The 27,010-nt window shown below is 45.7% G+C and overlaps 2 protein-coding genes across 8 annotated transcripts in view; both read left to right on the top strand.

The window, feature by feature from the left end:
- Nucleotides 1–19,512, top strand: part of SNTA1 (syntrophin alpha 1) — a 38,729-nt gene extending 19,217 nt beyond the window's left edge. The window contains exons 3-8 of one of the 2 annotated variants that reach the window (XM_060188449.1): nucleotides 10,528–10,732; nucleotides 13,317–13,524; nucleotides 13,672–13,802; nucleotides 17,300–17,496; nucleotides 18,590–18,777; nucleotides 18,888–19,512. In XM_060188449.1, the coding sequence (XP_060044432.1) occupies nucleotides 10,528–10,732; nucleotides 13,317–13,524; nucleotides 13,672–13,802; nucleotides 17,300–17,496; nucleotides 18,590–18,777; nucleotides 18,888–18,977 (1,019 nt within the window). In that variant the 3' untranslated portion in view covers nucleotides 18,978–19,512. Of the gene's footprint in view, nucleotides 1–10,527; nucleotides 10,733–13,316; nucleotides 13,525–13,671; nucleotides 13,803–17,299; nucleotides 17,497–18,589; nucleotides 18,778–18,884 lie in introns of both variants that reach the window. The other variant, XM_007522679.3, reaches the window with a different exon arrangement.
- Nucleotides 1–27,010, top strand: part of CDK5RAP1 (CDK5 regulatory subunit associated protein 1) — a 221,811-nt gene that overhangs the window by 141,461 nt on the left and 53,340 nt on the right. Inside the window, exon 1 of one of the 6 annotated variants that reach the window (XM_060188488.1) lies at nucleotides 26,488–26,553. The exons of 2 other annotated variants lie outside the window; for them this stretch is intronic. The gene's annotated coding sequence lies outside the window, so the exon portion shown is untranslated. 3 more of the 6 variants (XM_007522680.3, XM_060188498.1, XM_060188508.1) reach the window with 3 other exon arrangements.

Here is a 27,010-nt window from a genome sequence, read left to right as displayed (position 1 = left end):
TATTATTGGGTAGAGATAGAGAGAAATTGAGGGGGGAGATAGAGATGCAGAGAGACAGAGAGACACCTGCAGCACTGCTTCATCTTTTGTGAAGCTTTCTCCCTGCAGGTGAAGTCACCTGGCCCCAGGGGAGCATTCTGAAAGGGGAAAGTGTTACAAGTGGTGGGGTCATGCTTTGGTGACTTGACTTCTCTCTCTTGCTTTCTCTCTAAGCAAATAAATAAAAAATCCACAACAACAACAAAAAGAAAACAAAACAGAAAAAAAGCCAGCTGAGCAGTGCTCTGGTGAGAAAGTAAGTGGTCCATACTCCCAGAGGGATAAAGAATAGGGAAGCTTCCAATGGAGGGAATGGGATACAGAACTCTGGTGGTGGGAGTTGTATGGAATCGTACCCTTGTTATCCTACAATCTTGTTAATCATTATCAAATCACTAATAACATAAAAAATGTAAGTAAGTAAATAAGGGGCCAGGTGGTGGTGTACCTGGTTAAGCACATATATTGCAGTGCACAAGGACCCAGGTTTAAGCCCCTGGTCCCCACCTGCAGGAGGAAAGCTTCACTACTGGTGAAGTAGTGCTGCAGGGGTCTTTTTGTCTTATTCCCTCTTTATCTTCCCCTCCCTTTTCAGTTTCTCTCTGTCTCTATCCAATAATAAATAAATAATAATAAAAGACAAAAATTTTAAAAAATAAGAAAAAAAAAGGAGTCATTCAGAGGTGGTGGAAATGTAGAATTGTGCAGGTACAAAGCTCTGGTAAAACAAAACAAAACAAAACAGAACAAAAAACCCTGGCAACAAATAAAAGTAACCTTTTAAAATAAAAGTTTTAGAAATGATCTTTATTTATTTATTGGATAGAGACAGCGAAAATTGAGAGGAAGGGGGGAGATGGAGAAGGAGACTCCCCTAACATACATCCCTAACACCAGACAGTGAAAAGCCCCCAAATCTTATTTCCTTGTGTCTTTTGATATCTATGATTTACATCAAGCTTTGTTTTTCTTTTCTCTACCGCACCTTACTGGTTTAACCCCTATGCTTCTCTCAAATGCCTTTGGATAATTAACCTGCCTGCATCATGGAGAATAATCGCTTTAACCTTTATGTATCGCATCAATTCTTGTCATACCAGCCCCCTACCATAGGGGCAAGCTGACCTTTAAGAAACCTGCAATTTCTGACATATTTGAAAAATGTTCTTTGTTTAACTCTCTATTTAAACCTGTACTTATCTCCAAATAAATGAGCATTTGTACCAGAGTACTCCCCGATGCCTCCTTTCTGTATCATGCAGTCACTAGAATTGGTGAGGGAGGATCGGTGACTTACCCCCTGGCTGGATCCACTCCACGGGAGTGCCAGCAGCTTCCTTGCTTGCTTGTTGGTTTGGGATTTGGTTGGTAGGTTTTGATTTTTAGAGAGACAGAGGAGAAGAGATAGTGAAAAAGACTACAATACCAAAGCTTCCTTCAGCATGACGGGGACAGGCTTGAACCTGAGCTGAGCACATAGCAAAGCAGTAAGTACACTAGCTATTACATTGGCCAAATAAGTCTAGTAAGCAAGCAAACAAAACTAATTTAAAAGTTTACTTTTCTTTGGGGTTGGCGGGTGGTGCCAACTTGGTTGAGTGCAAAGATCCAAGCTCGAGCTCCCGGTCCCCACTAGCAGAGGGAAAGCTTTGCAAGTGGTGAAGCAGGGCTGCAGGTGTCTGTCTTTCTCTCACCCTCTCTCTCTTCCCCATCTCTCTCCATTTCTCCATGTCCTAACAGTGATGATATCAACAACAACAATAATAACAACAATAAAAAAAGAAAACAACAAGGGCAACAAAAGGGAAAATAAATTTAAAAAAAAAAGGAAGGAAGGAAGAGAAGAAGGGGCCAGGTGGTGGCGCACCTGGTTAAACTCTCACATTACAGTGCACAGGGACTCTGGTTCAAGCCCCTGGGCCCCACTTGCAGGGGGAAAGCTTCACAAGTGGTGAATCAGGGCTGCAGGTGTCTCTCTGTCTCTCTTCCCTCTGTATCTCCCTCTCCCCTCTCAATTTCTCTGTCTTTATCTGATAATAAATAAAAAAAATACTTTAAAAAAAGTAAAAAAAAAAAAAAAGGTGGCAGTCAGTGGTGCACATGGTTAAGTGCACACACTACAGTGTGCAAGGACCCAGGTTCAAGCCCCTTGTCCCCACCTGAAGGGGGAAAGCTTCATGAGTGCTGGAGCAGGGCAGAAGGTGTCTCTCTGTCTCTTTTCCTCTCTATCTCCCCCTGCCTTCTCAACTTCTCTCTGTCTCTATCTAATAAATAAATAAATACATAAATAATTTTAAAAAGGAAGAGAAGGCAGGATCATAAGAAAATAGGCAAATAAATATAGATATATATAGATACTTATAGAAATAATAGTCAACCCATATCTTTGATATTGGGGGTATTCCTAATGGAAGGAATAGGTACACAGAAGTCTGGATAGGGTGTAGAGCGGTAGTGCATGTGGTGTGAAGCACAAGAACCGGCATAAGAATCCGGTTTGAGCCCCAGCTCCCCACCTTCAGGGGAGTCGCTTCAAAAGCAGTGAAGCAGGTCTGCAGGTGAAGTATGGAATTATACCTCTGCTGCCTTATAATTTTGTAAATCAATATTGAATCACTAGTAAAAAAAAAAAAAAGGTAGCTCTCTAAGGGGAGTATTTTTAAATATATTTGGATGAGTTTTATGATGATTTTTATTTTATTTTTATTGTAGCTAAGGTTATTATTATTGATGTCATAGTTGTTGGACAGGACAGAAAGAAATGGAGAGAGGAGGGGAAGATAGAGAGGGGGAGAGAAAGATAGACACCTGCAGACCTGCTTCACCACCCGTAAAGCGACCCCCCTGCAGGTGGGGAGCTGGGAGCTCCAACGGGGTCCTTATGCCAGTCCTTGCGCTTTGCGCTATTTGTGCGCTTAACCCACTGTGCTACCTACCGCCCAACCCCCGATAATTTTAGATGAAAATATAGTATGATGCATATCAACATTAGTCTGCATAAAAAGTTCTAATTAATACATTTTATTTATTTATTTATTTTTTATTTTAACAGAGCACTGCTCAGTTATGGTTCATGGTGGTGCTGGGAGTTGAACCTGGGACCTTGGAACCTCAGACATGAGAGAGTCTCTTTGCATAATCATTATGCTATCTCCCCCGCCCTCTAGTTGATAAATTTTACTATAACTTTTCTTCAGAAATTACTGCAATTCAGGGGGTCAGGTGGTGGCGCAGTGGGTTAAGCGCATGTGGCGCAAAGCGCAGGGACCCGCATAGGAATCCTGGTTAGAGCCCCTGGCTCCCCACCTGCAGGGGAGTCGCTTCACAGGCGGTGAAGCCGGTCTACAGGTGTCTATCTTTCTCTCCCCCTCTCTGTCTTCCCCTCCTCTCTCCATTTCTCTCTGTCCTGTCCAACAACGAACGACATCAACAGTGGCAATAATAATAATAACCACAACGAGGCTACAACAGCAAGGGCAACAAAAGGGGGAAAAGTGGCCTCCAGGAGCAGTGGATTCATGGTGCAGGCACCGAGCCCAGCAATAACCCTAGAGGGGAAAAAAAAAAAAGAAAGAAAGAAATCACTGCAATTCTAATATAAATAATTGAGGTGAGGCATATTATTATTCTACTTTGTGGGAAAATTTAATCATACATTGAATAAAATACAGAGGCTAGATATTTAATTAATTTATTTTTAATTTTTTTGTTTATTTATTTTCCCTTTTGTTGCCCTTGTTTTTTATTGTTGTTGTAGTTATTGTTGTTGTTATTGATGTTGTCATTGTTAGATAGGAAAGAGAGAAATGGAGAGAGGAGGGGAAGGCAGAGAGGGGGAGAGAAAGACACCTGCAGACCTGCTTCACCGTTTGTGAAGCAACTCCCCTACAGGTGGGGAGCTGGGGGCTCGAACTGGGATCCTTACGCTGGTCCTTGCGATTTGCGCCACGTGTGTTTAACCCGGTGCTACCGCCGCACTCCCGAGAGGCTAGATTTTTAAAAGCATCTTGTTTATGTATTTAATGAGAGAGATACAAAGACCGGAGAACTCAACTTTGGTTTATGGTATAGGTACTAATGATTGAACTTGGAACGTCAGAGCCTCAGGCATGAAAGCCTTTTTGCTTAACCATTATGCTATCTCCCCAGTCTCCAGAGGCTAGATTTTATTTATTTATTTATTTATTTATTTATTTATTTATTTATTTATTTAGGTCTCCAGGATTATTGCTGGGGCTCGGTGACTGCACTACAAATCCACTGCTTCTGGAGGCCGTTCCCCCCCCCCCTTTTTGTTGTTCCATTGTTATATATATATTACTGCTGTTGTGGTTATTATTGTTTTTGTTATTGCTATCATTGTTGTTGGATAGGACCGAGAGAAATGGAGAGAGGAGGGGGAGACAGAGAAGGGGAGAGAAAGATAGACACCTGCAGACCTGCTTCACCACTTGTGAAGTGAGCCCCTGCAGGTGGAGAGCCGAGGGCTCCAACCAGGATTCTTACTCTGGTTCTTGTGCTTTTCACTCACTATGCTACCACCCAGCCCTCTAAATTTCAATATATATGTAGAGAGAAACAGAAAGGAGAGAGCCACAGCACTATTCCAACATCTTGGAGGTCTACTGTAACATCCATCTTGTTATCATCTTCTGACTGCTGGTTCTCCTATGTGGTTCCTCATGCATAAGAGGTGTGTGTTCTTGGGCCGGGGGGTGGCGCACCTGGTTGAGCGCACATATTACAATGTGCGAGGACCCGGGTTTGAGCCTCTGGTCCTCACCTGCAGGGGGAAAGCTTTGCGAGTGGTGTAACAGTGCTGCAGGTGTCTCTCTCTATCACCCCCCTTCCCTCTTGATTTCTGGCTGTCTCTATCCAATAAATAAAGAAAAAAAATTAAAAAAAGAGATGCGTGTTCTATTACTAAGCCACCTCCATTTAAATTTTTTTGTTTATTTAATGAGACAGATTGGGGAAGAGAGAGAAAGAGGACCAGGGCATCACTCTGGTACATGTGCTGCTAGAGACTGAACTCAGGATCTCATGCTTGAGTGTCCAATGCCCCATCTACTGTACCACCTTCCTGACTGCTCCACATTTCCCCCGCTTCTGGGGTTATCACTGGGGCTCAGTGTTGGCACTTTGAATCCACCACTCCTGGCAGCCTTCACCTCTCCTTCCCTCCCTCCTTTTCTTCCTTTCTTTTTCTATTTTATTTGATAGGACAGGGAGAAGTTGAGAGAGGAGGTGGGGGATAGATAGGGAGAGAGAAAGATAGACACCTGCAAACCTGCTTCACCACTAGTGAAGCATCCCCACTGAAGGTGGGGGTTGGGGCCTGGAATCCTGGTCCTTGTGCATAGTGCTATGTGCTGTTAACCAGGTGCACCCGTGCCTGACCTCCACATTTGTTTTTAATTATTAACAAATTGAGGACACCTTTTCAACTTAATGCAGGTAGTTCTGTCTCATCCTGTTTTTGTTTACATAACATTTCATCTCTGGGGTTCATGCATTTATTCAACAGAGAGTTATTTGCTGAGTCCCTGTTCTGTGCCAGGACTCAATACAGGCCCCCAGGAATGTAGCCATGAACAAGACTGAGTGATCTGTGCCAGTCAGGGTGCTTTCTTCTTGCATTTAGCAGCCAACATTCATGGTCATTTAAGTGGCTTCTAGCCTCTTGCACCATAAACAATGGAGCTTTGACTCCTTCACACCTGTGTGAGCTTTTGTTTGAAGAGGGATTCCTAGAAGTATTGTCAAGTCAAAGGACTAATGTGTCTGTGGGATCTTGAGAACTGGTGCTCCCATTACTACACAAGGGTGTGTGGTAAGGTGGGATTTTATGGCTCAGAGGGTGGCAGCTCAGGCTTTGTTGGTCAGTTCTGTTGCAAAAACTGCTAGGGCTTGAAGCTATTTATAGTCTTGCCCAGCAGTACCAGCAAGATCTTAAAGGTCATCTCTTTCAGAGCCTGTTGGAATCCTGTGTTCTCACCGCACCATTTTGGGGAGACAGGTGGGAAGCTTGGACTGTAATCCTCACATTGCCTCCCTCTGAGAGCTGGCCTTGTGTGCCCATCCTAAATGCAGGAAGACTCTCGCCCCCAGAGAGTAGATCGGGATTGCCAAGTCCAGAGCTCACATAACAGGACCTGGATTGAGATCTCAGTCTATTACCACCTCCTGTGCCCTTCATTCTACTGCCATTTTAAGGACAGCAGCAGTAGTGGTAACAACACTAACATTTACTGAAGACCTATTCGGTGCTAGGCAAAGTAAAGTGCTTTGGAGGAAGATGAATCTGGAAGATAGATGTTGTTTACTTTCATTATAAAAGTTAAAAAACTGGGCTGGGGAGACAGTACAGTGGTTATGCAAAAGCCTTTCATGCCTGAGGCCCTAAGGTCCTAAGTTCAATCCCCAGCACCACCATATGCCAGAGCTGAGCAGTGCTCTGGTTAAAAAAAAAAAAAAAAGTTAAAGAACTGAGGCCCAAAGAAGTCAAATCATTCTTATAAGGTCAGGGAGCAAAGAAGTTGTTGTTCTCCCCCTCCCCCTCCTCCTTATTCCTTTTTCCCTTTTAGGAAGAAACAGAGGCAGAGGACTGGGTGGTGGCGCACCTGGTTGAGTGCACATGCTACAATGCGCAAGCCCCCGTTCCCACCTGCAGAGAGAAAGCTTTGCAAGTGGTGAAGTAGTGTTGCAGGTGTCCCTCTGTCTCTCTCCCTTTCTATCTCCCCCTTCTCTCTCAATTTCTGTTTTTTTGTTTTTTTTTTTAAAGATTTTATTGGGGCTGGGTGGTGGTGCACCTGGATTTTGGGAGCCAGGTGTTTTTTTTTTTTTTTTTTTTTTTCCTTTTTCCAGAGCATTGCTCAGCTCTGGCTTCTGGTTGTGCAGAGAATTGAACCTGGGACTTTGGAGCCTCAGGCATGAAAGTCTTTTTGAATATCCATCATGCTATCTACTCCTGCCTGGCTGGCTTTTGTCCTGGGCAGAACCTAAGTCCCTAAGACTTGTGACCTGTGTTTGTGTCTGCTTCAGCTTCCCTCAGAAGGAAGGGCCATGGGGCTAGGGGCTTTCTAGGGGGGATAGGAGCTGTGTGGTGAGGGTGTAAAATGCAATTAGGCCCATCCTAAGAGTCTCACGAATATAGGCCACAGGGCCATACTAATGCCCTCAACTCTCTGGGTGTTGGGCTGCCTCATCCTGCCTGGTTGGGTATCTCAGGCAGTAGGGAGGAGGCCTCAAAGCTAGGCTATTTATGGGTATCCTCTGCTTCCCCCAGGCCCCACCCCCATGCTGGGACAGGCTGGTTTGTGAAATCCAAGTCCCGTTTCAGCCATCAGCTGATGCCTTGTCCATTTATAGCATGTTCCTGTGGGAAAGGAGAAGGTGGACCCAGTTCTGGGAGGGGCTGGGTGAGTAGGGGTTCTAGCAGTATCTCTGGTTTCAAAGTTGACAGATGTGTTCATACATTGAGCATGTAGCACAGGAGATCATTGCTGTATTCTGGGGACACCGATGAGCCAGACAAGGTCCCTGTCCTCATAGTGTTTCCTGCCTGGGCTAAGGACACAGTCTCCTCCCACATGGACAGTCACAGAGAGCAGGGTCTAGGTGGACTGAGGAGGTGATGAGTGTGACGGATCCTGAATGGGAAGGCTTCCCAGAGAGGCGGTATTGGACCTGATCCTGGGTCTCCTTCTCCCTCTTGCTGAATGACCTGTCCTGCCCAGGCATTCATTTCTCCACTGGTGGCACACTGACCCTGAGTTTGTATCAAGCCCAGTTTCTATCCTCTAGGAGCTCCCTGTTTGGTGGGAGAGACAATCCCAACACAGAATCACAATAGAGTACTAGGGGGCTGGTGAAATAGCTTACCTGGACAGTATATTCAGGTTTAAGCCTGGTCCCCACAACACTGAAGGAGTCTTCAATGCTATGGTCTCCCTTTTTACTATCTCTACTTCTCTCTCTCTCTCTCTTTTTTAATATTTATTTATTCCCTTTTGTTGCCCTTGTTTTTTATTGTTGTAGTTTTGTCATCATTGTTGGATAGGACAGAGAGAAATGGAGAGAGGAGGGGAAGACAGAGAGGGGGAGAGAAAGACAGACACCTGCAGACCTGCTTCACTGCCTGTGAAGCGACTCCCCTCAGGTGGGGAGCCGGGGACTCGAACCGGGATCCTTATGCCAGTCCTTGCGCTTTGTGCCACCTGCGCTTAACCCGTTGCGCTACCTCCCGACTCATTCTACCTCTCTTTTTAAAATTATTACTTATTTATTTTATTTGATAGAAGAGAGAGTAACTGAGAAGGAGGGAGAGGTTCAGAGGAGGAATGAGAGAGACAGAGATAAAGAGAACAAGAGACCTGCAGCACTGCTTCACCGTGCAGGAAGCTTCCCCCTTGCAGGTGGGGACTGGGGACTTGAACCTGGGTCCTTGTGCAAAGTAATATGTGCACTTAACCAGGTATACTACCACCCATCCCCAAAGAGAGAAACTTGCAGGTGGGGGCTGGGGGCTCGAACCTGGGTCCTTGTGAATTGTAACATGTATGCTCAACTAAGTGTGACACCATATGACCCCCTCTCTGTCTCTATCCTAAAAAAAAAAAAAAAGAAGAAGAAGAAGAAGAAGAAGGAGAGGAGAAGGAGAAGAAGAAGAAGAAGAAGAAGAAGAAGAAGAAGAAGAAGAAGAAGAAGAAGAAGGGATGCTAGGCGGTGGCATACTGGGTTAAGCAGAGATAGTAGAAAGTGCAATGACCCATGCAAGGATCCTGGTTTGAGCCTCCGGCTCCCCACCTGTGTGGGGGATACTTCACAAGTGGTGAAGCAGGTCTGCAAGTGTCTGTCTCTCTCCCTCTCTGTCTCCCCTTCTCCTTTCAATTTCTCTTTGTCCTATCCAATAAAAAAATTAAAATGAAAAATGGCGGCCAGGAGCAGGGGATTCATACTGCTGGCACTGAGCCCCAGCAATAACTCTGGAGGGGAAAATAACCCTTGAGGCAGCTTAGCATATCATCAGAGACCTAGGTCTGTCTCCTTCTCCTCTACTTCCTCCTCTTTCTCCTTTTTAAAGGTTATTTATTTACTTATTTATTTATTTATCTATCAATGAAAGCCAAGTAGAGAGAGAGAAAGAGAGCTTAGATATCAGAGCATCACTGGTACATGTGATGCCAGGGGTTGAACTTGGAATCTCATATTTGAGAGTCCAATACTTTATCCACTTCACCACCTCCTGGCCCACCATGTCTCCCCATTTTTGTGCTTCACTATCTTCGGTGTGTAAGCCTCAACCCTTGAATTTAAAAAGTGACTATTATTGATTGTTTTTGGACCAGTTCTTCAGCAACTTCTAAAGGCAAGGAAAGAAGGGGAGAGACTATACTTTTCTTCATATCTCATTGGTCAGAATTGTATCATCTACTTCTTTATAAACCATTCATAAGCAAGAAAAATGACATGATCATACATAGCTTGGCTAATCAAAAAGCACTGCTCAGCTTTGGCCTATGGGGATTAATCTTGGGACTGTAGAACTTCAACATGAAAGTCTTTTGCATGACCTTTATGCTACCTTCTCGTCTGCACCTATCGTAAAGGGCAGAAATTTGTAGCTGCACAGATCTCTTCTGTCCTATTAGTCAGACTGAGTCAGTTTTAGCCACAAGGAAGCCTGAAAAATGATGTCTGTAGTGATTATTACTATGTAGAAGGACAATTAGCAGCTTCTTCTAGGGATGCCTTTGTTTAGGGCTATTTTCATTCAACCCCTCCTTTCTGTGGATGAGAAGCCTGAAGAGATCCAGGTGAACAGTGGGACAATGGCAGAGCAGTCTTGGCTCGTGATTGCTACCATAGTCTCCTCCTCCTCCTCCTCCTCCTCCTTCTTCTTCTTGTCTTCCTCTTCCTCCTCTTTCTTCTTTTAACCAGAGCACTGATCACCTCTAGTTTATGGAAGGATCGTCAGTTTCCCCAATGAATGGGTACTCACGAGATGCACCACGGGAAGGTCGATCCAATGCATCCCTAGTTTATGGTGATGCAGGGAATTGAACCTAGGACATTGGAGCCTCAGGGATGAGCCTCTCTTTGCATAACCATTATGCTATCTACCCCTGCCCCATAGCCTTCTGCTGCCTCCCTACCTGTGAGATCTCATCTATTTAAATAGCCATCCTGAAGGTTTAAACAAGTCTACTTACTCGGCTACAACTTGGATGCTTGACTATACCTAGCTGCTAAGGAGGATGGGAAATATAGTCTTTTATCCAATCTATAAATCAGCAGAAAAGTCAGAAATTGGTTGTTGGCATAAAGCTCTTATTTCCTGTCACTTTCCAAAGTGATAGACTTTAGTCTAGAGGAGGTCAGTGATATCGGACGTACACTTTTAATGAGTCAGTGATAATTGTGATGTGTGCTGTTCCTATGGGATCTTGTGTCACAGTGTTAATTGCTGACCTGTCCCCTGACCAGTTAAGTACATGAAGGAAGTCTCACCATGTTTCAAGAACTCTGCTGGCGGGACCTCAGTTGGCTGGGACTCGCCTCCTGCCTCACCTCTTCAGCGGCAGCCTTCCTCTCCTGGCCCCCCGGCTCGGGACATCACTGATGCCAAACACATGTCCTTGAAGATGGCATATGTCTCCAGGAGGTGCATCCCCACTGACCCTGAACCCAGGTAAGCCTGGGGTAGCAGGCAGCTCAGACAGACAAATAGCCACCTGTTAGGTCGTGGGCACAAAAGAAAGAGACTTCTCTTGTCACAAGCATAATGCTTAAACATGTACATGCTTCAGATATGTTTGTTTAATGAATGCAAAAATGAAGCTATGAGGATGATGGCATGTGTTGCTTTTCTCTCCTTCCTCTAGCAGTTCATATTGGTCTATAGGAGCCCTGAATTCCAGTTCTGGTTTTCCTTGAGCCTGTTCCTTTGCCTCACTGACCTTTAGATTCCCTATTGTGAAATAAGTTTTCACCAAGTGACTCTTGCCAGTCTTTTCTATCTGAGATGCCTGCTAGTAATTGCATCAGAGCCATAGAGGGTTACCATCCTTCACATCTGTGCAGTCCCTAACAATTCATTGAAGATAAAATTGATAATGGCTAATGTTATTGAATGCTTATCATGCATAGCTTCATTTACCACTCACAGAAACCTTTTGAGTCTACTCCATTTTTTTTAATTTTTAAATTTTATTTATAAAATGGAAACACTGACAAGACGATAGGATAAGAGGGGTGCAATTCCCACCACCAGAAAACCATATCCCATCCCCTCCATGATAACTTTCCTGTTCTTTATCCCTCTGGGAGTATGGACCCAGATTCATTATGGGATGCAGAAGGTGGAAGGTCTGGCTCCTGTAATTGCTTCCCCGCTGAACATGGGCATTGACAGGTCGATCCATACTCCCAGCCTGTCTCTCTCTTTCCCTAGTGGAGTGGAGCTCTGGGGAAGCAGGGCTCCAGGACACATTGGTAGGATCATCTGTCCAGGGAAGTCTGGTTGGCATCATCATTTTATTATTATTCTTTAACATCTCTTTATTTAATGAGAGAGAACCAAAACATAACCAGAACATATGATGCTGGGGATTGAACTCAGGATATGATGCTTGAAAGTCCAGTGCTTTATCTACTGAGCCACCTTCTGGGCTGATAAAGAAGTTATTTATTTATTTATTGATTGATTGATTGATTGATTGATTGCTGTCAAGGCTATTACTGGGACTCTGCCTACATGATGCTACCTTTCCTAGTGGCCATTTTCCCCCCCTTTCTTTTGGTAGAAGGCGAGAGACAGGGAGAGGGAAGAGAGAGGGAGAGATACCTGCAAACTGCTCCACCACTTGTGAAGCTTCTCCTCTTAGGGGGTCAGGGGCTTGAACCTATGTCCTTTTGTATGGTAGTGTATGTTATGTGTTCCAGCAGACGTGCTACTACCCAGCCCCAAAACAAGTGAATATTCCTCCTCCTCCTTTTTCTTCCTCTTCTTCTTCCTCCTTTTTTTTATTTTGAATTTTTTAAATTTTTTAATTTTTTGACCAGAGCACTGGCATATGGTGGTGCTGGGGATTGAACCTGAGTTCTCTGAACCTCAAGCATAAAAGTCTTTTTTGTAAAGCACTGTGTTATCTCCTCAGCCATTTCACCCCATTTTATAGAAGAGGATATAGTGAGAAAGTAACCTGGCAAAAATCACACACATAATCTGGAAAGGATGGAACTTGCCTTATTCCAGGTAACCCGCTCTGCTTTAGAAGCTTTGGGTGCCCAAGTGATGGTGGTGATTGAATAGAATGTATGTTGATCAATATATAGTGTTGGGGATGGCATATATATTTTTGGTATGGCCATAAAAGTCTTTTTTTAAAATTGTTTTTCTTATTTTCTTCTATTTTTAAATATTTATTTATTTATTTATTCCCTTTTGTTTCCCTTATTGTTTTATTGTTGTAGTTATTGTTGTTGATGTCGTCGATGTTGGATAGGACAGAGAGAAATCGAGAGAGGAGGGGAAGACAGATGGGGAGAGAAAGATAGACACCTGCAGACCTGTTTTACTTCCTGTGAAGTGACTCCCCTACAGGTGGGGAGTCAGGGGCTCGAACCGGGATCCTTATACTGGTCCTTGCGCTTTGTGCCACCTGCGCTTAACCCGCTGCGCTACCACCTGATTCCCATAAAAGTCTTATACTATAGGTCCTTGTTACAGACTAGGTCCAATGGATGCTAGGCTTTTTGTATTGGGTGAAAGTGAGGTGGTATTAGTACTTCCTGAAATTTGTAGAATTATGTTAATTGTGGTTCTCAGACATCACCAAAAGCATTCATGTTTTTGTATATCTATGTGTGTACATGTAGATAGAAAGTAAATGCAATAATTTGTGTCTCAGGGTTGGGCAGCTGTAGCCCAGTGGATCTTGCCCCTCTCCTCTCTCTCTACATTTAAAAATTTTTTATTTATTTTCTATTTTGTTGCCCTTGTTTTATTATTGTTGTAGTTATTATTGTTGTTGTTGATAGGACGGAGAGAGATGGAGAGGGGAGGGGAAGACAGAGAGGGAAAGAGAAAGATAGACACCTGCAGACCTACTCCACCACCTGTGAAGTGACTTCCCTGCAGGTGGGGAGCCAGGTCTTGAACCGGGATCCTTTCATTGGTCCTTGTGCTTCGCGCCATGTGCACTTAACCTGATGCACTACCGCCTGACCCCCCCCCCCCCCCCCACACACACACACTTTATCTGTACCTGCAGGTATTTGGAGATCTGTTCAGCAGATGGTCAAAGCACTCTTTTTCTGAGGGCCAAGGATGAAGCTGCTGCAAGGTCGTGGGCAGCTGCCATCCAGGCCCAGGTCAGCGCTCTGATGCCCTGGGTCAAGGACGAACTACAGGCACTGCTGGCAGCCATCAGCACCACTGGGAGCCAGGACATCAAGCAGATTGGCTGGCTGACAGAGCAGGTGCCTGCTGGGCTGGGGACCTGCCCCTCACTCCTGCCTCCTTCCCTGGAGATGACCCCACTCCCACTGCTTCTTACCATGCCTCCCTGCCTTAACCCATTGACTTCACCACTCCCCCGTCTCCTCACTGTGCTTTGCTCCTTCCAGCTGACCGGTGGGGGCACAGCACCCACCCTGGCCCTGCTGACAGAAAAGGAGCTGCTCCTCTACAGCTGTCTGCCCCAGACCCGTGAGGCCCTGAGTCGTCCAGCTCGCACTGCCCCACTCATCACCACTAGGTATCAGCAGCATGGGCGGGTGTAGTGCTCAGAGCCTGGGGCTAATGCTCTAGCTAGACCCCAGATTCTGCCAGGAGCATCTACCAGGTGACCAAATCCAGTCTCCACTCAATCTGGGCCTTGGTTTCTTCATCTGTAAAATGGGGGCTTGGAACAGAAGGATGTGAAGTCCCAGTCACTCATTCATTGATGCCTATTCTGCTCAGCCTTGTGCTGCCTGGTTTTGGAGACAGCTGGTCCCAAGAGTCTACCCTGAGGCAGATTCCAGTTTGGAAGGAGCTGACCCAGGAAAAGTCCTCAGAACAGAGTTCTCGGAATCACTTAATTAAACCTGGTCTTGTGGAAGAAGGCACTAGGCAAGAGTGATATTTGAGCTAGACTGTGATGAAGGAATAGAGCTTTGCTCCTTTTTTTCTTTTTTAATTTTTCTACTTTAAAAATAACTTTATTTATTTATTTTACTTGATAGGACAGAGAGAAATTGAAAAGGAAGGGCAAGAAACAGAGAGAGAGAGAGCGAGAGAGAGAGAGCGAGACAGAGAGAGAGAGAGAGAGAACTGCAGCACTGCTCCACTACTTGTGAAGTTTCCCCCTGTAGGTGGGGACCAGGGCCTAGAACCTAGGTCCTTGTGCATAGTAACACATGCACTTAACCAGGTGTGATGCCACCTGACCCCTGAGTTTTGTTCCATAAAATAGGGTAAGGGAACAGGTCACACAGAACAGCTTGAGCAGAGGTATAGAAGCATGTAGGGCCATAACTAGGGCTGCATAGCCTGTTCATGGGACTGTGAGTATGCTCTAGTCAGTTAGTGGAATCTCTATAGGAAGTAGAGAGAAAGGAGGCAGGATGTTGGCAGGGCCCGATCTTGTAGAACCCCTATTACCTGACTAAGAAATGCTAGTTTTATCTTAAGAGTTGTGATGGAATGGGTGAGTTTTAGCCAGGGAGTGAGGTGACTCGGATTGTATTTTAAAAGAATCCTGTGGCTGCCACATGGAAAATGCCACATGGAGGGGCAGGATGCAAGTTGAGAGGCTGTTGTAGTCATGCAAGACTGATAGGAAGGTGGGTGGAAGCAGCAGATGGAGAAGAAAGGCTGCATTTGCATAGGAAAGCATATGGGTGGTAAAATTAACCAGGCTTAGTGTTTGCCAGCTGGGGAGGGTGAGGAAGGTGGCCAGAATGAATAGATGGATCTCTGGGATGTTTGGAGCCATGTGTTCTGGGCAATCAGTGGGACTGAAAGGGAGGAGATGGGAGCAAGATGCTGAGTGGAGTCTGAGCTGCAGGGGAGGAAGTGGGGGTTTGGATAGGAATCACTGGACTCATGGGTCTGGAACACAGGCCTGGGAAATGGCAGGCTGGGTGTTTGCAGCAGTTTCCAGTGGGAACTGAGGCTCTAGGACAGAGTGTGTAGAGAAGGAGCAGAGAAGGTGGAGGGTCAGAACCCTCAGGTCTGCTGCCCAGAGAGGGGGCAGTGATCTGTGCAAGGTTATACAGCAAATGGGAGTTGAGCTGGGAGTCTGGGACTTTGTTGTCCATCTCTGTACTCTGGGCTGGGCTCTCTGGACCATGTGCCAGCTACCTGTTAGCTACTAGGCATAAGTGGGTCATGGGTTACCTACTCAATCAAGTGACTCACTAATTTAATATGAAATAAGTTTAGTGAACACCTATTATTTGCCAGACATTGTTTTGAGTTACTGAGAATACTACAGAGAACAAATCTGACAAACACTTGTACCCCATACAATATTCTAATGAAGAAGATAATCAGAGGGGCCTGGTGGTGGCACACCTTTTTGAGTGCACATGTTATACAGTACACAGGGACCTGGGTTCAAGCCCCTGGTCCCCACCTGCAGGGGGGAAACTGTGCGAGTGGTGAAGCAGTGTTGCAGGTTGTCTCTGTCTCTCTCCCTCTCTATCTCCCTCTCCCCTCTCGATTTCTAGTTGTCTCTATCCCATAAATAAAGGTAATCAAAATTTAATAAAAGAGAAAAAGACAATCAGGAACCAACTGAAATATATAAAGAATAAAAATTGATATTTTTGGGAGTCGGGTGGTAGCGCAGTGCAGGCGGCGCAAAGCGCAAGGACCGGCATAAGGATCCGGGTTCAAGCCCCTGCTCCCCATCTGCAGGGGCGTCGCTTCACAAGTGGTGAAGCAGATCTGTAGGTATCTATGTTTCTCTCTCCTTCTCTGTCTTCCCCTCCTTTTTCCATTTCTCTCTGTCCTATCCAACAACGAAGACATCAATAACAACAATAATAATTACAACAATAAAAAAATAAAGGCAACAAAAAGGGAAAATGAATAAATAAATATCTTAAAAATTTTATTTTTATTACCATGATGAAAAGTAACTCTGTGGTGTACTGCATCAAAGTAAAGGACTCTGGGGTGGGAGGAGAGTGTTCAGGTCCTGGAACATGATAGCAGAGGAGGACCTAGGTGGGGGGCTAGAGTGTTATGTGGAAAACTGAGAAATGTTACACATGTATGAAATACTGTATTTAACTGTCAGCCACTAATCTCTTCAATAAAGGGGAGAAAAAAAATAAGTCTAATGAGTGATGAGAGTGTATTTTGGACAGGAAGTTCAAAGAAGTCTTCTCAGAAGAGGTGACTAAAAAAAAAAAGATTCATTCATTCATTTATTTTTTAGGTGAGATAGAGAAGAGGAGAGAAAACCAGTACATACAGTTCTGGGGGTCGAACACAGGACCTCATGCTTGTGAGACAAAGGCCTTTGCCACTATGCCATCTCCTGGGTTTCAGAGGATGACATTTGAACAAGGACATCTGAAGGAGATGTGGGGTGAACAGCATATTTATTCAGGAAAGAGTGCTCTTGGCAGAGAGACTAGTATGTGCAAAGGGTCTGAGGCAGGAATGTGCTAGGTGTCACTGAAGGCACCAGTATTACTAGAGGCAAGAGAGTGTAGGGGACAGGAAGTCCTGTCTTCCTAGTTGGTATAAAGGCATTGCTCGGTTCCTTTTCATCTTTTGGCCAGAACTATTAGGCAGTCAGAAAAGTCATGATATATATGTATATGTACATATTTTTTATTATTATTATTATTATTATTATTATTATTATTATTACCAGAGCACTGCTCAGTGGTGCAGGGGATTGAACCTCGGCTTTGGAGCCTCAGACATGAGAGTTTCTTTGAATAACCATTATGCTATCTACCCCCGTGATATATTTTTCTATGCAAAAATGTATCATGGCTTTTCTTTTTTTATCTTTATTTATTTATTGGATAGAGACAGCCAGAAACTGAGAGGGAAAAGGGGGATAGGAAGGGAAAGAGACAGAGAGACACCTACAACCCTGCTTCACCACTTCCAAAGCTTTCCCCTTGCAGGTGGGGACCGGGGGCTCGAACCCAGGTCCTCACGCACTGTAACATGTGCGCTCAACGAGGTGCACCACCACTCAGCCCCCTATTACAGCTTTTCTGACAGCCCGATATTTGTTTTCAGGTTGGTACACTCAGGCCCCTCCAAGGGCTCCGTGCCCTATGATGCGGAGCTCTCTTTTGCCCTGCGCACGGGCACACACCATGGTGTGGACACTCACCTGTTCAGCGTGGAGTCGCCACAGGAACTGGCTGCCTGGACCCGCCAGCTGGTGGATGGCTGTCACCGGGCTGCCGAGGGTGTGCAGGAGGTGTCGACAGGTAGACTGGGGTGGGGGGCTGTGGAATGTGCTCTCAGTAATGAGCCTCTCATCCCCAGAGACATTCAAGCTTCCTTCTTTAGGCTGCTTTTGGCTGGGGGCAGAAAGTGCTTCTCCAACTCTCCAAGAGCTCTCTGGGCTGTGCATGTGCTCCAGAGGTAGACTCTGCCCTGGGTTTTCATGCCTTAGCTTTGAGATTCCACTGGCAAAGACATGGGACAGCACTTGGCTTAGGGTTGCCAGATAAAATGTAGGACACCTGCTTAAATTTGCATTTTAGATAAATTGAGAATATACTTTTAGTACAACAAAATCCATATTATCATCTGTCATATATCTGAAACTGACATTAAGAAATTGTTTTTTTTTGATAAAGATGGAGAGAGATTGAGAAGGAAGGGGAAGAGAGACACGGGCTGGGTGGTGGTGCACCTGGCTGAGTGCACATGTTACAGTGTACAAGGACTAGAGTTCAAACCCCCAGTCCCTACCTGCAGGGGGAAAGCTTCACAAGTGGTGAAGCAGGGCTGCAGGTGTCTCTCTGTCTCTCTCCCTCTTGTCTCCCTCTTCCTCTTGACTTCTGGCTATCTCTATGCAATAAATAAATAAAAGTAATAAAAAAATTTTGAGAGAGAGGTAGTGCTGCTTCCTTCATAGCTTGTAAAGCTTCCTCCCTGAACCTGGGTCCTTGTGCACTGTAATGCGTGTGTTCAGTGTGCCACTTCATGGCCCCTGAAAGTCACATTTAACTGGGAAGCATTCCAGGTCGCACTGGGTGGGTCTGTTGATGCCTGTGTGGGGAGTGGGTCTCCTGTCCATGACTCCCCCTTTTTACTTTTGGCAGTGTTGGAAATGGAACTAGAAGTAGGGTATGGTTTCTCTGATGACCCATCCTTCTGTATTTAGGATAGGAGTGACTTTGCTGGATGTATGTGCAGATGGCCTGACATTCAGTGAGCTTCCCTCCCCTGGTGGCATTCACATTCCAGTTTTGGAGCTGGCCTTGGGGGCTAGAGATGGGGCCTGTGGTCTCTGAGATGCCTGCTATGCCCGTACCCACCCACTATCCCCACACCCACCCATTCTTCCTGCAGCCTGCACATGGAACGGACGTCCTTGCAACCTCTCTGTGCACATAGACAAGGGCTTCACACTGTGGGCAGCTGAGTCAGGCATTTCGCAAGCTGTGCTGCTCCGACAGCCCTTTGAGAAGCTGCAGATGTCCTCTGATGATGGTGCCAGTCTCCTTTTCCTGGACTTCGGGGGCTCAGAAGGAGAGATTGTGAGTGGTGGAGGTGCAGGGAGAGTTGGAGGTAGGGGTGGGGAGCTCTGCTGTGTTAGATGCCAGACTGGATGGACTCTTGATCCTTTTCTCCATCTACCCTACAGCAGCTGGACCTGCATTCGTGCCCCAAAACTATGGTCTTCATCATCCACTCCTTCCTCTCAGCCAAAGTCACCCGCCTGGGGCTTTTGGCCTAGAGGACAGCGGATGCACTGACCCTGAAGCGATGTTGTCCAGCCTGTGGCTTGATCCAGCCCTCTACTAACTACCTGCTTACTGCTGGCCTGAGGGAGGGGAGAAGAAAGGAGCAAAGGAGAAGAGGCCTCACCCTCAAGAGAAGGTGGGGTAGTTGTGGGGACTAGAACTCAGAGCCAGGACACAGTGAATCCTGCCTGTGATGGGAGAGCCTCCCTGCAGACCACCCTGTCGCCCCACCAGTGCCTTTTTCAGAGAGATATTTTGTGTACACAGAAGCCATTCTGAGCCTGGGTCTTGCCCCTGTGGGAATCCTGGCCCAAGCTAACAGCTGCTGGGCCTCCTAGAGGCCACTCAGCGACTCTCAGTCACTTCATTTAAAGTTGGAGTCCCCTGGGGTCTGTGGCAAGAGGAAGAGGAGGGGCCTTTCTGTTAATTTCTCCTCTCAGCTCTACCACCCTGGGGCATGTGGTTTTACTTTTCATCCTCTCTTGGTCCTCCTTACTCTTGGATCAATAAACAGCCTGTGAGCATGTAGGCAGCTTGGACAGTGTCTGTGGCTTGTGCCTTGGTCTCTGGACCCTGTGATGGCCCCTCTAATCCCAAGGTGAGACAGATCCAGGTCTGGGTTCTCTTGCCCTGGAAAAGGGCAGGTCTTTAGCCATAGGCCCAAAGAGAGAATTTGTTATCAATTATTATATGATAAATAACCCCAGAATTTAACAACTGAGGAGAGGGCATTTAGTATCTTTTGGGTTCTGTGGATCAGGCATTTGAGAGGGGCTGAGCAAGGCTGTGCTTGTCTTAGGGTCTTTCACATTGCTGCAGTCAAGAATGTTGTCTGGGGTTGCACTCGTTTGAACGCTTGACTGAAACTAGAGGATTTCTTTCTTTTCAAATTTGTTTTATTGTCTTTATTTATTTATTGGATAGAGACAGAAATCGAGAGGGAAGCGGTTGATAGAAAGACAGAGAGATACCAACAACACTGCTTTACCACTCGTAAAGCTTTCCCCCTGCAAGTGGGGACTGGGGGCTCAAACGTGGGTCCTTGCACATTGTAACATGTGTGCTCAACCAGGTGCACCACCACCCGGCCCTGAGGATTTATTTCCAATATCACTCACTCATTCATTGGCAGGAAGCCCTAGTTCTTTACCACATGGGTCTAATCATGGTGCTGCTTGAGTGTGCACATGACCAGGCAACTGACAACTCCCAGAGGGACACAGAAGAGAGAGCCACAAGGAACCCACAGTGCCTCTTACGATCTAGTGTTGGACATCACTGTTCTCTGGTCTGGTCACTAGAAGTGAGTCATGAAATGGCTTGATAGTAGAGTGAGTGCCCGTCACACATGGATTGGGGCACAAATGCTCAGTCTTCCTGGATAGCACATGAGAGCAATGAGGAGTAGAGCAGGGCTTTTCCCTCTCTCATGCTATGTCTGTCTCTCTCACTCTGAGGAAACTAATTAGACCAGGGAAGTGGCTCAGTGTCAAAGTGCATGGGACTCTGGGTTTAGTCTCTGGTGCAGCATTTAACAAAAGCGAGTCATTAAGTCCATCTCATATGCAAGGGGAGGAGATTAGCCTTTACCTAATAAGGAGTGTCAATCTGTAGACCTTTTATAAAACCACCATAGAAAGGGCCAGCCAGGAAGACAGCTGAGCAGTAGAGCAAAAACTTGCATGCGTGAGGCCCCAGATTTGATTTGAATCCTGGCACTGCCTATACCAGAACTGAGTGGTGTGTTCTTTCTCCCTTCCTCCCTCCCTCCCTCCCTCCCTTCCTTCCTTTCTCTCTTTCTTTCCCTCCTCTTCCTCCTTCCCCTCCTTCTTCTTCTCCTCTCTCTCTTTCTCTTTCCTTTCTCTCAGATTTATTTATTTCATGAGATAGAGGAGAGAGAGACCAAAGCAGCACTCTGGCATATGTGGTGTCAGGAATCAAATATGGTATCTCATGCTTGGAAGTCCAAAGCTCTACCACTAATTTCCAATGAATTTTCCACCTCAAAGACACTCTGGTCTTTCTTTTTTTCTAAGCAAAACAAAACAAAAATCAGGGTTGGGGAGACAGCATGATGGCTATGTAAAACAATTGTCTGAGGCACCAAAGGTCCTGGGTTCAATTTTCAGCACCACCATAAGCCTGAGCTAAGCAGTGCTCTGGTAAATAATAATAATAAAATAAAAATAAAACCATAAACCATAACTTTGGGCCTTGTCCCTTCCATGTCCCCTTCTAAGGAAAACATCTCCTAGGGCCGGTGTGATAGCTCACCTGTGAAGGTTGCTAGACAAGGCAGTGGCTCATCTGGTAGAGCACATGTGTTCACAATGTGTAAGGACCCTTGTTCAAGTCCCCAGTCCCCACCTGCAGAAGGGAAACACCATGAATGATGAAGCAATCCTGCAGGTATCTCTCTACCTCTTCTGTATTTCTCTGTGTCTATCCAAAATTAATTAATTAATTAATTAATAAAAAGGAGAAGGGTTATTGAAGCCAACTCTTACCTAGAGGAGCATGGTTACAAAAATAGCCACTGGGAGTTGGGCGATAGCACAGCCGGTTAAGTGCAGGTGATGCGAAGCACAAGGACCGGCGTAGGGATCCTGGTTCCAGCTCTGGCTCCCCACCTGCAGGGGAATCGCTTCACAATCATTGAAGCAGGTCTGCAGGTGTCTGTCTTTCTCTCCCCCTCTCTGTCTTCCCCTCCTCTCTCCATTTCTCTCTGTCCTATCCAACAACAACGACATCAATAACAATAATATCTACAACAATAAAACAACAACGGCAACAAAAGGGAATAAATAAATATTAAAAAAATTAAAAAATAGCCACTGTTTGGGGCCAGGTGGTGGCACAACTGGTAAAGCACATAAGTTACTATGCATGAGGACCCAGGTTCAAGTCCTGGATCTCCACCTGCAGGGGGAGGGGTTGGGGTTGGGGGGAGAGGTAAGGGGGGGCAAGCTACATGAGGGGTGGAGCAGTGCTGCAGATGTTTCTATCTCTCCCTATTTCTGTCTCGATCAGAAATAAATAAATAAATAAAATTAAAAAGAGCTATTGCTGCAAAATCCTGAGGAGGGAACAAAGCCACTGCAATGGACACGGCAAGAACATGAATTTTCCTGTTCTCTGCTTTGCATATTGACTATGAAGCCAGATTTTGTTGGCTATGTTTGCTCCTCCAGTCTATGGCTTGGACTCAGATTTACTCTATGTTTCTTTCTTTCTTTTAATATTTATTTATTTTCCTTTTTGCTGCCCTTGTTGTTTTTTATTGTTGTTGTGGTTATTGTTGTTGTTATTGATGTCTTGCTAGAAATGGAGAGAGGAGGGGAAGACAGAGGGGGGGATAGAAAGACACCTGCAGACCTGCTTCACCACCTGTGAAGTGACTCCCCTGCTGGAGGAGAGCCGGGGGCTCAAACCGGAATCCTTACTCCGGTCCTTGCGCTTCACGCCACGTGCACTTAACCCGCTGCGCTACCGCCCGACTCCCTCTATGTTTCTTTCTTCTGGAGTGCAGGATAATGGGCCCCAACTCCCAGGGAATGTGCTTCTTTTGGAAAGTCACTGGAATTCAAAGACAGGAAAATAGCACAAACACATTTACCATTCTCCGTCTGCATTATGCTCACTCTGCATTCCACTGACAAAAAAAAGTTAAGTAGCTGAGCCTGGCATTAGTGGGAAGGTGGAGGAGGGATGGATAATTGCTCAGTAACAAAACTTTCATCAACCAGTAGGAGTATGTCGGATGGAACATAGGCCCCCCCAAACCCCTGGATTCTGGGGGAACCACCTATACTCTACAACATGACAACTGAAAGTGGTATAACTGGGGGGTGCTAGTGGGAAATGGCTGCTGTGTCCTCTCTCTCTCATAGAGGATGTTGGCAATGGCTGGTGAGTTTTTGAGGTGTTCCAGGTTTTTTTGGGGGGCAGTATACTAGGCACCAACGAATACTCTTCATGCTGTCAACTTGGTCTCAATGAATAATAAAAACTGAACTGCTGCTTCCTGTCTTGTCCTTCCCATGGGGCTTCCTGGTTAGTGGATGGTCCAGATTTGAGTCTGTTCTATATAAAATTTAATTTAATTTAAACCATTTTTATTTGTGATTAATAGTGGTTCCACACTGCACCCACCACCTAGTTCTATGTCTTCACTTTCCCAGTGATGAACACCATAGTTCTTATAGAGCTTCAGAGACAATTTGTCTGCCTTTTCTTTTTGCAAGCTTATTATGTACCAGTTCTCTAAAGTTCACACATGAATGAAACCACCTGGTAGTTGTCTTTCATTGGAAGAGTTCTTAGGCGGCTTGGTGGTCGAGTACCAGGTTAAGTACACATAGTGCAAATCTCAAGGACTGGTGCAAGAATCCTGGTTCGAACCCTTGGCTCCCCATCTGCAGGTGAAGTGAGTCTGTAGGTGTCTGTCTTTCTTTCCCGCCCCTCTGTCTTCTCCTCTGGCTGTTGTATTCAATAACAAACAGCAGCAGCAGCGGCAACAATGGGAAAATAAAAATGGCCTCCAGGAGCAGTGGATTCATGGTGCAGGCACTGAGCCCCAGCAATAACCCTGGAGGAAAAAAAAAATTCTAAAAGACCAATAAACCTGAGTTCAAATCCTGGCTCCTTATTGATCCATTTTCAGGACATTGCAAGTCCTGAAAATTGCTTCCTTCTAGGTGTAGAGTTCCTCTCCTGTGATTTTAAGAGGATAAGACATACAAGCCCCCAAACAGTTTGAGAGAATAACATTCCAGAAAGAGAATATAGTAAACAAAAACTCTGAGATAATCATGTACTTGGGAAATTGAAGGAGCAAAAGTAAAATCATGTAGTTGAAGTGTAGTCACCATGTAGTTGACTGTCAACTGGAGAGACCATGGAAGGAAGGAGTAAGAAGAAAGTAAGTAGGTTGGAGAAGTAAAAATAAGACAATACAGCTGGAAACCTGGATTTTTTTTTTTTTTTTACTGCAAAGACAAGTTCATCCACAGGGAGTTTTCAACAGAGAAGTAATGTGATCTGACTTAATACAACAATCAATACACTCTCATGGGCTCAATGTGGGAAATAGTTCTGTAGGAGACAAGGACATGGACAGAAGCAAGGAGACCAGCTAGTAAGCAATTTATTTCAGTAGTTTTTTTATGAGATGATGGTGGCTTGAGCTAGAGTTGTAGCACAAGAGAGCATGTTGAGGGGTTTTCATGCCCACTGCACAGGCAGTTCTGGGCAGGGAGATAAAGTAACACACACACACACATATATACATACACACACACACACACACACACACACACACACACACACACACACACACATATTTTGCCTCCAGAGTTATTGTTGGGACTTGGTGCCTGCACTATGAATCCACTGATCCTGAAGGCCATTTTTTCTCAGTTTGTTGCCCTTGTTATTGTTGCCATTGATGTTGTTAGATAGGACAGAGAGAAATTGAGAAAGGAGGGGAGACAGAGAAGGGGAGAGAAAGATAGACACCTGCAGACCTGCTTTACTGTGCTTGTAAAGCAACCCCCCTGCAGGTGGGGAGCTGGGGGCTAGAACTGTGATCCTTATGCTGGTCCTTGTGCTTCACGCCATGTGCGTTTAACCCGATGTGCCTGACCCCCAAGTAATATTCTTTGTTGCAGGCTTAATTGGAAAGGCAGAGACCAGCCAACCTCTTCATAATAAGGCCTTCCCATGGACCTGTTAGAACCTTTTTTCTGGTCATACTTATTACGACTATTATGAACTCAGAAGTAACTTACCTCCACTATGTTGTGTTTTTAAAATGTTTTATGTTATTTTTGAGAGAGATGCAGAGAGACTCACACAGAGAAACACCAGAGCACTGCTCAGCACTGGCTTATGGTAGTGCAAGGAATTGAACCTGGGACTTTGGAGCCTCAGGCATGAGTGTCTGTTTGCACAACCATTATGCTATCTCCCCTGCCCATTATATTGTCTTTATAGTCATAAAATCTCTGTAGAGATTGGTTTGATTTGTACCTGACCCAGGGAGGGCCTGATCAAATATGGAAGATGTTGGTGATCCCTGGGACCAGAGGTGCACCTGTGCCAGTTCTGCATAGGTCTTCCCCTGCCCTCCCCCACTGACTTGTTTTGCAGAAATATTCCCTCTATCAGGGAGAGTGTTGAATCTTAAAGTCCCTCTCCTATTGTGTGATTCACAATAAAGTTCTTGAAAGACTTACTTGGTGTCTACTTTTCTTTCTACTTTTTTTTTTTTTTTTTTTCACAGCATTACCCAGCTCTGGTTTATGGGGTTTCTGAGGATTGAACTGGGGCCAACCAGATCCTCAGGCATGAAAGTCTTTTGTATAACCATTATGCTGTCTCCCTGGTCTTGGTGTCTACTTCCCTAGACTGAAAGTGTCCCTTTGTTCCAATTGACAACAAATAGGAGAAAGGGAAATGGATAGATCTGAAATAGTGAGTGCTGACAGAACTTGTTGACAGATTGAATATAGTGATTATGAGAGAGAGAGCTGAGGACACAGCATAATGGTTCTGCAAAAATGTTTATGCAAAAGACTCTTATGCCTGAGGCTCTGAGGTCCCAGGTTCATTTTCCAGCTCCACCATAATCCAGAGGTGAGCAGTGCTCTGGTGTCAGACTCTCTCTCAAAACTATATATATATATATATATATATATATATATAGAGAGAGAGAGAGAGAGAGAGAGAGAGAGAGAAGAAGAAGAAGGAGGAGGAGGAGGAGGAGGAGGAGGAGGCAGACAGACATTGTGACTAAGGAAATAAAAATGATTCTTCAGTTTGCCCTTGTGCAACTGGAAGAATGTTTGGGTTACTCACTGAATTAGATCAAACCAGGTGGGCACAGGTTTTGGTGAGGTTGTGTGGGTGGAAGTGAAAAGTTCTGTAGTAATTTAGAAATGGTCATTAGGCACTGAAAGAGACGTGCCACTAAAACATGAATCAGGAATGCCTCATCTACAGAGAAGTGTTATCGAATAAAAATAAAATGACATTTCCCAGTAGCTATATAAAATGTATGAAAAGCTGATATTTTAAATATTTACTTATTTATTAACAAGAGAACGAGGGCAACACTCTGGCACATGCCATGCCAGGGATCAACTTGAAACCTCATGATTGCGAGTACAACATTTTATCCACGACGCCATATCCCAGCCCATTAGCTGAAATTACTTTAAATAACAATACGTCCCAAATATTTTCTCAATACACAACCAATATGTTCTTTTTGATGGGACACTTGACATTCTTTCTTCGACACCCGGTGGGTATGCAGACCTCATTTAACTCCCACTCGCCACACTTTAAGCGCTCAGCTGTCACTTGTCAGTGAGGACCTACCCTTAGTTGAGCTCAGCAGAGGACATTTTTTCAAAGCCCGGTGCCTGAACTCACACGGACCCTAAGGAAAAGGCACTTCCGTTGGGAGATCGGGATGGAAAGCCACGGAACGGAAGTTGAGGGAGTTGCACATGCGCAGACGCAACCGAAGCTGGGTGGGGATCCCCGGTCTGCAGCGGCTGGAAGGTGAACGCACCGGAGCGGAGTTTCTTCGGTGGCAGGTGAGCGCAGCTTTGGGTCGGGACGGGGTGACCTGCGTGAGCCCCGGCAGCCCCGGAAGTGCAGGGCGGGGTGCAGGAGGGTAGTGGTGACTGCGCAGCCTCTGCAGTCCCTGTCGGGGCTCGTATTCGCCCCCGCTGCCGGGTCGTTGGTCAGGTCTCCGCTCTGCCGCCCGAAGCTTCGCTGCTTCCCACGTGCGACCGGTCGGGGGTGGGGCGGCGGCTCGGCAGAGTCGCCCTCGGGGTTGGAGAGACTCGGGTTTCGGGCTGAGCGAGCGCAGCTTTTCGGAGGAGGTCGTGCCCGGCCTGAACCGCAAGTTCGTACCTCCGAGTCCTCCGAGACAGGGGAGGACACACAGCATCTGTCTGGCACCTGCAATTCCAGGGTGCAAACTCAGGAGCACCCGAGTTCCCTGCTGGACCCG

This window comes from Erinaceus europaeus, chromosome 1, assembly GCF_950295315.1.
Source record: "Erinaceus europaeus chromosome 1, mEriEur2.1, whole genome shotgun sequence".
Classification (NCBI taxonomy): domain Eukaryota; kingdom Metazoa; phylum Chordata; class Mammalia; order Eulipotyphla; family Erinaceidae; genus Erinaceus; species Erinaceus europaeus.
This window is presented reverse-complemented; position numbering and strand designations above follow the sequence as displayed.